The sequence below is a fragment of the Pezoporus occidentalis genome, unplaced genomic scaffold, assembly GCF_034315485.1.
Source record: "Pezoporus occidentalis ecotype Australia unplaced genomic scaffold, CSIRO_AGI_Poc_V1 ctg31, whole genome shotgun sequence".
In the NCBI taxonomy this organism is placed as follows: Eukaryota; Metazoa; Chordata; class Aves; order Psittaciformes; family Psittacidae; genus Pezoporus; species Pezoporus occidentalis.
This window is the reverse complement of record NW_026915052.1, coordinates 6415671-6428150: the sequence shown is the minus strand read 5'-3', so window position 1 is coordinate 6428150 and position 12480 is coordinate 6415671. Positions and strand designations below refer to the sequence as shown.

The window sequence follows — 12480 nt, the reverse complement described above, 5'->3', positions numbered from 1 at the left end:
TGGGGCATGCTAAAAGGGATTGGATGCCACAGTGAGACTTTGGTACAGAAACAAGTAGCAAAAAGCAGCTGATGTTCTAACAGTTCTGGTAAATTAAAAGCAGATGCCTTGGAATGGAAATACCAGTCCTTTGATCCCAATTCTTTATTAATTTATCACCCTTGGTTTGTTACTCTTTATGAGCTTTCAATACTGGTACTGCCAAAGGACCCAGTAAAGAAAAGACATTTAGTGGAGTGGAGTATATTCTGTCACTTGCGAGGTTCTCTTGTATTATGTTGAGTTAGATAAGTTCCAAAAAGGTAAATCAGTAATGAGTAACGCTTGTTCTTTCCTATCAGGTGTTATTGCTGGAGCCATTATTGGATGCCTTTTAGCTTTATTGGCTGTAGTCACTATAGGGGGTTTCATATTCTGGAGAAGGAGAAGGTAATATGTGTTCAGTACTGTATTTGTTGTGATGAGGAGCACCAGTATTGCACTTCTGTATCTCTCTTCTGAAAAGGCCTCTGTTTAAAATATAGAGTGTATTTTTAAAGACATGCTTTAAAATACATTTGTTAAAAATCTTGTTTGTATGTTACAGGTTAGAGCTGATGTATCAGAATAGTTAAGTGACTTTGTTCAACCCCATAGTTACAAACTAATGAGTTGAGATTGTTTTGTTTTTCTCTTCTGAATTCATTTATGCTGAAGTAATACAGTCAGAAGTGAGCAATCATCACAAGTTATTGTGCTAAAAGACATATATAATTATATCTTAGCTGTTTTTATTTTAAATTATCCATTAATCACAATTATTAATTGCTTGATGGCCTGTCACATAAAACTTCCATTCTGGAGTACCCAAAAGCTGATGGGTTGGCTAGGGTTTGAGCTGGGCTCTCCAATCTTTTCCAAATAATCTAGGACCTAAGAGTCCACAGAGGGTTTTTGCTGCTTCTGATCATGTGGTGCATCCTCTCTGGAGAGTTAACTCTAGTCCAGTTTTCTTAGTTTCTTTGATTAGCTGCTGTTATTTTTACAAGTGTGTCTAATAACTGTGGACAATAATGACAAGAGCTTCCTTCTTTTAAAGCGGGGAGCACTTACTTTCATTCAACTACCACCTTCAGTACCATTGACACATCACCATTGAACTCTTAATGTAGACATTCTGGGATTAGTAGCAATTCTCCTGAGATGTTAGCTAGCGATGCAGATCCCTCAGATGTACTTCTTCCACCAAACTGTGCTTTGTGTTCTATGCTCTGTATTGTACTCTGGTCCCAACTGGGAATGAATTGGGAAACATTCCCATTGCATAACATCACTGGAGGAAGGATGAAGTCTTCTTTCAGGTGTAAGGTTTGCCTCGGGAGGGTTTTCTTTTCCACCAAGTGGAATTTAAAAGAAATTGTTCTGAACAGGCACAGGAAGTAGCTGTCATCAGGAATCTCATCTGCATTCCATTAAATTCTGCTATCAGCCTATTGTGTTGTTTTCTTTTGCCTTATAGGAAAGATAAAAGAAATACCGAGGTGTCCTTTTCTCCAATTAAGTAAGTCCGTGTCCTTTCACACACTTGTTTTCTGAGCTCAAGTGGTATTTGCAGAACTTGCTCTGAACCCTGATACTCATTTTCTGTGTAGTTTTATATGGGATTTTGCAGTATTAATTCCTTGTAGAATTTAAAGACTCCAGCCTGCAGACTAAAAATAATCATATTGATCTAGACTTCTAGAGCTGCCACAGAGCTTGGGGTGCTTGCTTCGTGAGTCACCATTAGATGCAGAAATGCTCCATATAGTTTTGAAAAACACGGTGTTTGAATGAAATACAGGCTTTGTACATGCTGAAGGAACAATTCAAATTGTTGATAAAGGGCAACATTCTGCACCATGGCCTGAATTTTCCTTTGGTTTATGACTACTTTGTGCCAAGTCATTAGTTCAGATAATGTTGAGATTGTGAAAGCTGACTGTGGGAGGGTAACTACAATATATTGGAAGTCACAGGCAGTGCAGTGAAATCACATTATTGGTTTCTTGCTTCAATTTTTGTGCTGATGGAAAAGCATAGCTGGAGCATTCCATAAAGTCCCACCTGTGTAGACTTAAAAATACACCAGGGAATAGGGCTAATTTGGTGGGAGTACAGAGATGGCTGATTGAAACCTGCTGTGATATCCTCCTGAAGGATGTGCTTTTCTTTCCGTGGTTTAACAGATCAGCTAAATGCTATGCTTGATATCCTATTCCCTTTAAATGCACAGTTTTTTGGCTGCTACTAACAGGCATGCTTTCATTCTTAGATTCACGTAGTGAAAACCACAGCTGCATGTGTCTAATCAACCTTTTTTTCTTCCCCCCACCCTTCCCTGAAGAGTCAAGAAGTAAGTAAAGCGCACTTTCTAACACATTAACTGAATTCATGGCTTATTTACCTAGTACCAGTTACCAATTACATGGATTTTCTCATTTTAGATCAAAGATGATTAAAGTGGAGAACTTTGAATCCTACTTTAAGAAGCAGCAAGCTGACTCCAACTGTGGATTTGCTGAAGAGTATGAGGTATGTGCCGTCGGTAGAGAGCACTTCATGACACATATTTTTGGAAAGGCAACTCAGCTTTCTTATGAAGCATACGTGAGGCTTACTGAAGGGAAGAGAAGGGACCTTTATTACAGAGATTATTTAGATGCATATACAGCCTTCCCTGATTCAGCTCCAGATTTAGTTGAAGCGCGTGACAAATACTTTACATACTGAGCTATTATCTCTACCTGTGAGCTTACAGCATGGCCTGCTGGTTCGTGCTCTTGCCAGAGACAGGATCTCCTGAGCCCTTTCCCTAGTCACACGATACAGCCTAGGGAAAGCTATTTCACTTCTCTGCTCTTTGTTATTTTTTAATCTTGTTTTTGTTTTCTACACAGCAAGACAGGTCTCTTGCTAATGTCATTGACTTATTTAGGGTGTAGGTGTGATTTGCAAACCACACCTGTGGAATAGCTTGAAGGAGCAGTTACAGAAACAGGAATTATGATTTGTTTAGTGACCATAGATGTTTTTCTGTGAAATGTGCTGAAGTTCAGGCATAAAAGACAGGAATTGATTGTCAGTAAGGATTCTGTGTTGTCATGTCTGCTGTTAAAGAATCTCTTTTCTTTTTCTTTTTTTTGGTGTTTTTTTTTGGTGTTTGTTTGTTGTTTTTTTTTGTTGTTGTTGGTTGTTTTTTGAGGGTTTGTTTTTTTTGGTGTTTGTTTTTTTGTTGTTGTTTTTTTTTCACCATCTCCTTGAAGCTATTAATTGACTTCTTTCCAGATCAAGTTCTGTCCCTTGATTTTGCTTTGCAGGCTGGTGCTCCGCCTTGCCTTCTTCTCACATTTTGCCTCCTGCAGTCCTGGTGTACTTGGTCCCTTTCTCCCTGTAATGTTTGCAAGGCTTATGCTAAGTAGTTCCCTGCCTTGGGGTCAGGGAGTGTGCCCTTGATGTTAGTGTCTTGTATTTCTGCAAAATTGTTTCTGGGCTTTCAAAGCCCGTCTCTGGGTTTTAAACATGCTACTATTCCTACATTCTGTATTAATCCTTTGTCTATCCGTTTGCCACTGTCACTCTTCCACTCTGTAAAAAGATGATTTTTATCATCATTTATCCCATTTACCATGCCTGCTTTTACAGCAAAGGCTGAGAATGTTTGGAGTATTTGTCTTTCAGTCAAGTGTTTGTGTATAATTCCTAAACCAGGAAGCAGGGGCTCATAAATCCTCCTTTCATTGTAGGAACTCAAGTCTGCTGGTGTTCATCAGCCCAAATTTGCTGCTGAACTTCCTGAGAACAGGGGCAAAAATAGATACAACAATGTCTTACCATGTGAGTTACTCTCTTTGGTTTTACACCTGCTACTGGTTGAGATTTTAGATGGAAAACCATAGGTTAGTATAAGCAAACCTAAAGAGCTTTCACTTAAAGAACTTTCCTGTAATAATTTAATTTTCCATTTGTGAGAAACTGCAGTCCAGATTGAAAAAGAGGTTAACTGTTGACTATGGGCAGATGTGCAGAGCTATGTGAAATATTAAAACCTTGCTGGCCGGCTTTGCAGGTGAGCTGAGAATGTAAACCCAGCCAGGCTGTCTGCGGGCATCCCAGCCTAGCTGAGTGTAGGGAGGAATTGGAAGCGAACAGTGGTGGGTATGTAGGAATGCTTTGAAGGAAAGCTTCTGCGGCAGCAGGAGAAAATTACCCATTTTTATCCAGTAATTAAAACTATAGTAATTTCCATGTTGGACTGAAAATATATAAATACGTAAAACCAAACCATGTTTAAAAAATAAGAAAATCTGTGTTGAGTATTCTCAGTCTTTATCTTGGCCACTCATTTTTCTGAAGACTTTCATGATAACAATTCTAAACTACAGCTACTTGTGATTCCTAAAACATTATTGTTAACATGCCTTTTATTTAGAAACTGTGCATTAAATAAGCAGTATTTTGCTGAAAGGTTCTAGTTCTAAAATACATTTTTTTTTTTCTTTCTGCAGATGATATTTCCCGTGTTAAACTCTCAGATCGGAGCTCTGCATCTGATGATTATATTAATGCAAACTATATGCCTGTAAGTCGCTTATTGAGTTGAAATGAAGTATAATGTGTATTTTTGCAATGTAGCCTCAACAGCTCATGATGATGTTTAAAGTCCACTTTTTATGTCTCTGCATGTGTGTGTGTATTTTACTTTTTGGTTGTTTTTTTTTTCCATAGGGCTATAACTCAAAGAGGGCGTTCATTGCTGCACAGGGTCCTTTACCCAATACTATAGAAGACTTCTGGTGCATGATTTGGGAAAAGAATATCTACTCTATCGTTATGTTGACAAAATGTGTTGAACAAGCCCGGGTATGTTTTTATTAAAACTGAACTGTCACTTGAAGACAGTTGTATCTCTTCTAGTTTTTTTGTTACCCTGCTAGGTTGGAGACTGAACACTTTCTTTTAACAACCATCCACTTACTGGGTGGTTTTCTACTTACTGTTTTCTAAATTAAATAATCCAAATTTTTATTTTTATTATTTTATTGTTCTGTTTTTTTTAGCTTTTTCCATTTTTATATGTGTTGACTACCACATAATAGATTGTCTCAGGAGGGTTGTAGAATCACCATCTTTAAGAGTGGATTATTCTCCCTAAAGAATAATTCTGGGAGAGCTTTTTCTACCCTGAGCCAGGCTATTGGGAAGGGTGATGTGCTTTCTAGCCTTGCTTCAGGTGGTGTCATTCACAACTAACATTGCTGTGTGTAATGTGCCTAACCTTGTAATTCTTGTCTTAGACAAAATGTGAGCAATACTGGCCAGACAAGCAGCCCAAGAGCTATGGTGACATCATTGTGACAGTGGTCTCAGAGATCGTCCTTCCAGAATGGACGATAAGGGACTTCACTGTAGAAAAGGTGAGTACCGCCCTGCTTGCTGTTAGTGAAGTATCTCTAGGTATGGTTTGTCATATCACATGTCAAGCAACACTGGAGTGAAAGAACACAGTAATTTCATTAAAACTTAAATTCAAAGTTGTCTGAGGGAAAAGAGTAAGAGTGGTTTATTTTAATTTGAGGCTTTGAATATATTGGCCTGCTTTCTGCCAACAGTCTGATTTTAAAATCTTTCACCCTACTTACTGACAAGATTCCTGTGATGTGCATGCATTTATTCATAAGCCCTGGCTTCTCACAACAGTGTTTTAGTAACAAATCTGGAGGTGGGATTGATTGCCAGTAAGACCTTCCCAGTGGCAGAATGTTATCTGCCAGCAAATCCAGCCTACTCATGGGAATTCCTGATTGGTGATCCTTCAGTGATCCTGCAGCTTGTGTTTCCCTCAGACTTGTACCAAAACGTGTGCTTATGCAGATACTTGTACTATCTGCTGGACTGAAAACACTTAGCTCCCTCTCAGCAATTGTAATGCAGTACAGATGATCTTGGAGTAAAGCGAAAAGTGAAATAAAACTATTTCAAAATATTCTCTACCAGAGCAGAAGGAAGAGGGAAACTGAAATATCATTGAATTACTGTGCAATCTGTAATAGGCTTCTTTAACAAGGATGAACTTTGCCCAGTACATATGTCAGGAAGCTCTACTGGTGCTCCTCTGAAGCCAGTTTTCTTGTTTTTTAATGTGTGTTCCTCTAGTCCAACACAGCAGAGGGCCACACAGTGCGCCAGTTCCACTTTACCTCCTGGCCAGATCATGGAGTGCCAGAGACTACAGAGCTTCTCATCAGCTTTAGACACCTTGTTCATGAGTACAGCAGTCAAAATCCAATTGAATCTCCTACTCTGGTGCACTGCAGGTAAGAAGAACGTGTTTGTGATAGACACACTTGTGGCTTTTTTTAAGAACAATTCTTTTCTAATGTGATTTAAAAAAAAAAAAGAGAGAAATATGTCTCTGCTTGAAGACATGGGCAATTCACCCTGCCAAATTAAAACCTTTGCCCTGTGTTTCAGAAACATAGCAGTGCTACTACACAGGTAGAAAAGTGCCTGATACAAAACTTCATTAGAATAGACAATCTCTCCTAGCCTGGAAAACTTAACTGAAATAGTTGCCTTTTCAAGTGTTTTTATATGCAACCTTGTGCAAGTGCAAGCTTGGGAAGCCTGGAAGCATGTCCTCCCTCCCTCTTGGTGATGGTAAGAACTACCCCTCCAGGCTGCAGAGACTTTTAATACCTGTGCCACTGAAATAACAGAAACCATCTTACTGCCTTACTGGCTTTTCAATGGGCTACTATTGAGCAGGTGGTTGTGAGAAAACAGTAAATGGCTTCCCCATGTCATTGCAGTGCTGGTGTTGGGAGGACAGGGACGTTCATTGCCATTGACCGCCTGATTCAGCAGATTGAAATGGAAAATACAGTGGATGTGTACGGAGTGGTGTATGATCTTCGCATGCACCGGCCTTTAATGGTGCAAACTGAGGTAAGGCTGTCTTCCATCCAGCAGCACGTTTTTCAAATGGGCCTAATAGTTCAGGAAGGGTGGACTCAAAATGTAGCTTAGGATTGCAGGAAGGTGAGATATTAAGGAGCAATCGGAAATTTTTCTTCATTTAACTTCCTTCTTTCCTGCCTCAGCTCTTCCACAAAATTAGTTGTAGCCAGGGGCCGTAGTAAGTCCAAGCAGTCTCTTTACAGAGTGCTTTGTAGGACTGGCGTTTGCAACTGGAAAGACTCAAATCCTGAAAAAAATGTGGTGCTTTTTTTTTTTCTGCAGCTTGTTCTACTCATGTGAGTTTTAGCCTTACAGCTGTGAGCCAGAACTATCTTGAGTCAAGTGGTCTTGGTGTGCATCTTTTCTTTTGTGTTCTGCACGAACACATGTGCTCCTGCTGAAATGATCACTTTGATCCAAAAAGGTGTCTGGACTGACTCAGTGCATGTGAAAAAGGCTGTAAAAGCTCCATCATAGACTCATGGAATAGTTAGGGTTGGAAAGGACCTTAAGATCATCTAGTTCCAACCTTCTAAGAGGGTGTTAGGCATGATGGTGAACTTGATTCTAGTTTTTTACAGGGGGTTGATCAGATGACATCATGAAGTCCTTTCCAGCCGTATTTTTTAAAAACTTCTGTGTATGTATATAAATATAACATCTAAAAAGTACTCTGTGATAACATTCGGTGCAGTGCATCCAAAACCCAAACCCTATATTCAAGAGCAGAATTACTTCCAAAATCAGGTATTTTCTAGAAATATATTACCCTCTCTTTTCCTCCCATTAGGACCAGTATGTCTTCCTAAACCAGTGTGTTATGGATATTATTAGATCCCTGAAAGACAGGAAAACTGATCTTATTTACCAAAACATGACAGCAATGGCAATCTATGAAAACGTCACACCTGGGCCAGGTTTCGGGAAGGCCAATGGCTACCACACATAGCCTGGGAGGAACGTGGTGTCCCCAGGAGACGTTACCTGCGCAGAGGAAAGGGAGATGTTCTGCTCGTGTTCTCTGGGATTGTGTGCACTGTCTTGTGTCTGGCTTCTCCAGTTCTGTCCACATTTGAAGTTGTGATCTGCAGGAGGAAAAACACAATGCTGGCAGGAGCCACAGATTGGTATTGAAAAAGACAAAAAACCAAGCAAAACTATTTGAAGTTAACAGAGGAATCTTGCTTTTTCTTGGGAATTTAACAGTACTGATAGGCGAAATAGCATTTGCAGAATGAACAGTGAACTAGAATTTAAATATTAAAATAATAACACAAGCTTTTTATTACAATTTCATATGATTTCATTTAGAGACACCAGGCTTGTGGGCTGTTTTAATATATTTAATTATAAGTTTCAGGAACGTATTTTATCTACTGTATCTGGTTACTTAGCTAATAGGTATGTGCCTCTGTGATTTTTTTTTTTTTTTCTCTGTGTTCCTTTTTATTTAAAAATGGAGTACAAACAGCTCCTTCAAATGGACATTTGTACTTGGAAATTGTGCCTTTTCTAGTTGATACTCTAGAAAAAGAAAAACCAGCAGAGATTCTATTTTTGTACTGAAACTCTTAATGAGAACACAGATTTTTAAATAAGGCTGTGTCAAACTTAACTGTAGTTGCACTGTTGGCAGGACTCTCCAAAAGTTTGGAGGTGAGCTTTGTTGTTGCATTTCACCACAACTATCCCCTGCCTTAATGTTTCAGTGCCTCTGCTAGAGGAAAAGGAGTGTGGTGTGTCACTCCCAGCTTTAACTATAGTAAAAAAACCTGAGCAAGTGAATATGTGAATGTGTGTGCAGAGATGCATGTGGGTGTGTATGAAGGACAAAATAGCTCATCCCTGTTCCTGGCAGATGAATTCCTGTTTTTATACAATATATAATGATTTATTTAAAGGTGCAATATATGATTTACTGAATAATGATCACTCTATTCTAATAGAGTTTTACTCAGGTTGGTGTCTTTTTATTGTTGTTGTTGTTTTTCCTCAAATATATAAATCTGTGAAAATGTCAAAGCCAAGGTTCCAAGTGTCCAAGCACTCCCAAACAAATTGACTGGCTTTACTGTTTCTACCAAAACAAATGGCACAAGATTCTGCTGTAAAGAAATTTCTTGGTTGTTCTAGCCATTCAAAACTGAGACATATCTTACCTGCCTGCATCTCATTTATCTAATGTAATTGTTTTATAATTATTTGCAATGTACTGCTGCTGTTGGTTTAACTGGTCCTTTTGAAAATAGATCAAGCAAGCAGAAAGCCCCTAGTTCCCGATTTTAAAAGTCAAGGATCAGATGGGATTTATTTTGCTGGTACCTAACTGTCAGACTTACAACGGCATTGCCCATGAAGGACTTCTTGAGTAGCTTGGTGGTGGGGGGTGGTTTTTGGTTTTCAGATCATTGCACTGGCTGCATTGCAGAAGAATATGAAGTTTATGAATGATGCTATAGAATAGCTCTAAAGTGGTGAAAATCTTATGAAGGTTTAATAACCAGAGTCCCTGGAATTCTGCTGCTTTTTTGTTTTGTTTTGTTTTGTTCTTTTGTTTTAGGAGAGTTGTCAGAAAGAGCTACAGATACTGGGAGTATATGTGGCATTACAGTGGCACCTGGCGACCTCACAGAATCCACTGTAAGCTGAAGGAAAATGTGGGATTTCTGATGCACAAACTGTAACTTTAACCAGAGGAATTTTTTACAAGCTGGTGTGAAATTGTGGTGTTCTGTGTGTGAGCAAAACTGGAGGATAAACCACAGTGTACTTCAGCTTTGGTTTTGGGTTAGGTTGGCGGGGTGTGTGTGTGTGTATTTTGTTTGGGGTTGTTTTGGGTTTTTTTGTAGCAGCCACTTGTGGGTTCTTAATTAGTTTGGTGTTTTGTTTTTTTTTTTTTTCTGTTTCTTTGAAATCCTTTAAAAAATAAATTAAAAAACCCACAAACAACCAAACAAAACCCCAACAAAACCACGAGGTTAGTGATCCTGCCCAACTCCATCCAAGCTGGCAGTCCACCTAGTGGATCTCTGACTCGGCATTCTTCTTAAGCTGCTCTCAGGTGACAAAGATAAACCACTTGGACCAAACAGAAGCATTCCAAAGGAACTGGGAGGGAGGAAAGTCTGCCCCTTTTTTTTTTCCTCCCAATCTTTCGGTTACTGCACATCTGTGCAGAGCACATAGCCAGTATTCATTAATCCAGGTTGGCCAAGAGGTTGCTGCCTTAGGGTGGCAAATACTCTCTTGCTTCAGAAGGCCTTTGTGTATAGGATGGAAGAGAGGGAGATGAATCTCCTATGCTAGATCATGTGTTTGCATTATATTACAGTAGGACATCAGAAAACTAGCTAGAATGGTGTGTGTTTCTGCCACAGCCACTGCCCAGATACTCTTGCAGAAAACAAATGTATCTGTCTCATTGTTTTGATGTTGGAAGCAGGCACCAGATTCTCACTTGGATCATCGTCTAATGAGTATTAATTTTTAATACAACAGTGTATGTATGTTTTCCCAAAACTGGCTTATTGTGAGAAGAGACTGAAGTTAGATGTAAATGACCTGCTGATCCCATGTATGGGAGGAAAAAGTTGGTAAGGTTTAAAATGTTGTAATCACAAAGGTGGCCATAGTGTTGATATGAATAAGCAGGATGTGCCTCATAGGATGTCTCAGCAGAGGATTACAGGTAATGCTTTACTACTGCCTTGTGGATCTGTCTTGGCCTAGGTGGCTTGAATTCCTGCAAATACTTTTTCCCCTGCTTTCTGATGTTCTCTGTATAACTGCTGAGGTCTGTCTCTTTGGTCACTGCTTTCTCTCACTGTTTTTTATCTAAAGCTACCCACTTTCCAGGCTGAAAGCTTCACTGTGTGGCAACTACATTTCCTGTGTTTCTGTTCTCTCTTTCCCATTTGGGGCCTGCTTAAGAAGGGAAATGTTGATGTTTTTCAAATAAGTGACTGTCAAATATCTTGAAATGATGTACAAATTTTATTGTTTTCATATTTGTTGTACAGGAAATTTCAGCACATGTCTATAATGTTTTTAATGGTTTGATTTGTTTTTAAAGATATAAAAGTAACAATTAAAATTTGTCATCCTAGAGTACTTTCTGTCTTGTTTTTCCTTTCTCAGGGTTTTCTTTTCAGCTCCTTTTGAATAAAAATTAATTTGCCAAAATACCTATTTCATGTAGAAGGGCTTTATAATGGGTAAGCAAAGTGGGCTTCTATCCCCTGGGGTGGCACTTGAGGCAGATATGTATTACCATCACTCGGGCTCCCTTCAAGGGTGTTAATTTATTATTGAGGTGGTTTAAATGAAGAGCTTTGTGCCAGTTAAAGGAACAATACCTTTGTTCAAAGTCAATGAAAAGATTTCCACTTACTAAAATAGCCTTGGAGAAATACCAGTGTTTCTAGGACTCATTTACTTCCAGAAAAAACAAGAGAGGACTATTTCATCCCTTGAAGGAAATGAGGCATAGAAGGGGTGCAGAAGTGTCCTTGTGATGTTACAGCTGGCTTCTTGATTACAGATTACCTGACTGTAGGTGCATATCAGATTACCTCACTTAAGCCAGTTTATGCTAAAATCCTCAGTTTCCATTCCTGGTTGCCATCTGAATTGCTTCCAAGGAGGACCACATGCCTGGGGGTTGATACTGGCACTCAGCAGCTCTCCAGTTCATCACAGGGTGCTGACACTAAAATCTTGTGATCCTCCATGTTAACTACTGTGGTTTTGGAAAAAACTCTGTGGTGAGATGGGATTGACTTCACCATCTTCCAGTGGGAGTAGGGAAAAAGCCAGATTGTTTGGAACAGTGTTCTGGATTTAATGCTAGTGTATTTGTGGACAGAACACTCTTCACACACTATGCCATGTCTTTGCTCTGGTTTCAGGGCAGGGCAGGATGGTTAAGAAGACATGTATCCTCTGAGAGATTTCTGGACACTTGTTTGCCTTGTTTTATTTAGTCTGGCAGTTTTGTGCTGTGGTGATTCTTGTGCTGGGAATGTCTTGTTGGAAAGAAATTGGGATCTGTGATAAAGGCTGATCTAATGTTATCCCTGATTAAGTTATGTATGTACCCAAGAGATGACTGCTGTCCCTCCAGAAAAGAAATACAGCATGTTCATTTCTGCTTTACGCCTTCAGATGGCACATGATGCCATTGTTTATTCCCGGGAATGGTTTTCCTGCCAGCCTGCTCACTTTTTCATTTCCTTCCCAGCAGTCATTTTTCTCCTTCTTAGTAGCTGGTTTTTTACTTTCAGCCTGGGAACAGCACTGATAACACTGATGTTTTTAGTTGCTGCTCAGTAATATTTACTCTGGCCAAGGACTTTGTGAGTCTCATGCTCTGCCAAGGAGGAGGGGAAGCCAGGAGGAAGCAGAGACAGGACACCTGACCCAAACTAACCAAAGAGGTATTCCATACCACAGCACGTCATGCCCAGTATATAAACTGAGAGGCAGTTACCTAGAAGGGCTAGA

General features: G+C 39.5%; 1 protein-coding gene across 7 annotated transcripts in view; it reads left to right on the top strand.

Annotated features, from left to right (window-relative positions):
• Nucleotides 1-11086, top strand: part of PTPRJ (protein tyrosine phosphatase receptor type J) — a 71872-nt gene extending 60786 nt beyond the window's left edge. For all 7 annotated transcript variants that reach the window (XM_062628138.1, XM_062628137.1, XM_062628136.1 and 4 more), the window contains 10 exons: nt 342-429; nt 1499-1540; nt 2466-2553; nt 3765-3855; nt 4527-4600; nt 4747-4881; nt 5316-5435; nt 6175-6335; nt 6831-6966; nt 7769-11086. In XM_062628138.1, the coding sequence (XP_062484122.1) occupies nt 342-429; nt 1499-1540; nt 2466-2553; nt 3765-3855; nt 4527-4600; nt 4747-4881; nt 5316-5435; nt 6175-6335; nt 6831-6966; nt 7769-7927 (1094 nt within the window). In that variant the 3' untranslated portion in view covers nt 7928-11086. The remainder of the gene's footprint in view (nt 1-341; nt 430-1498; nt 1541-2465; nt 2554-3764; nt 3856-4526; nt 4601-4746; nt 4882-5315; nt 5436-6174; nt 6336-6830; nt 6967-7768) is intronic.
• Nucleotides 11087-12480: the final 1394 nt, after the last annotated feature.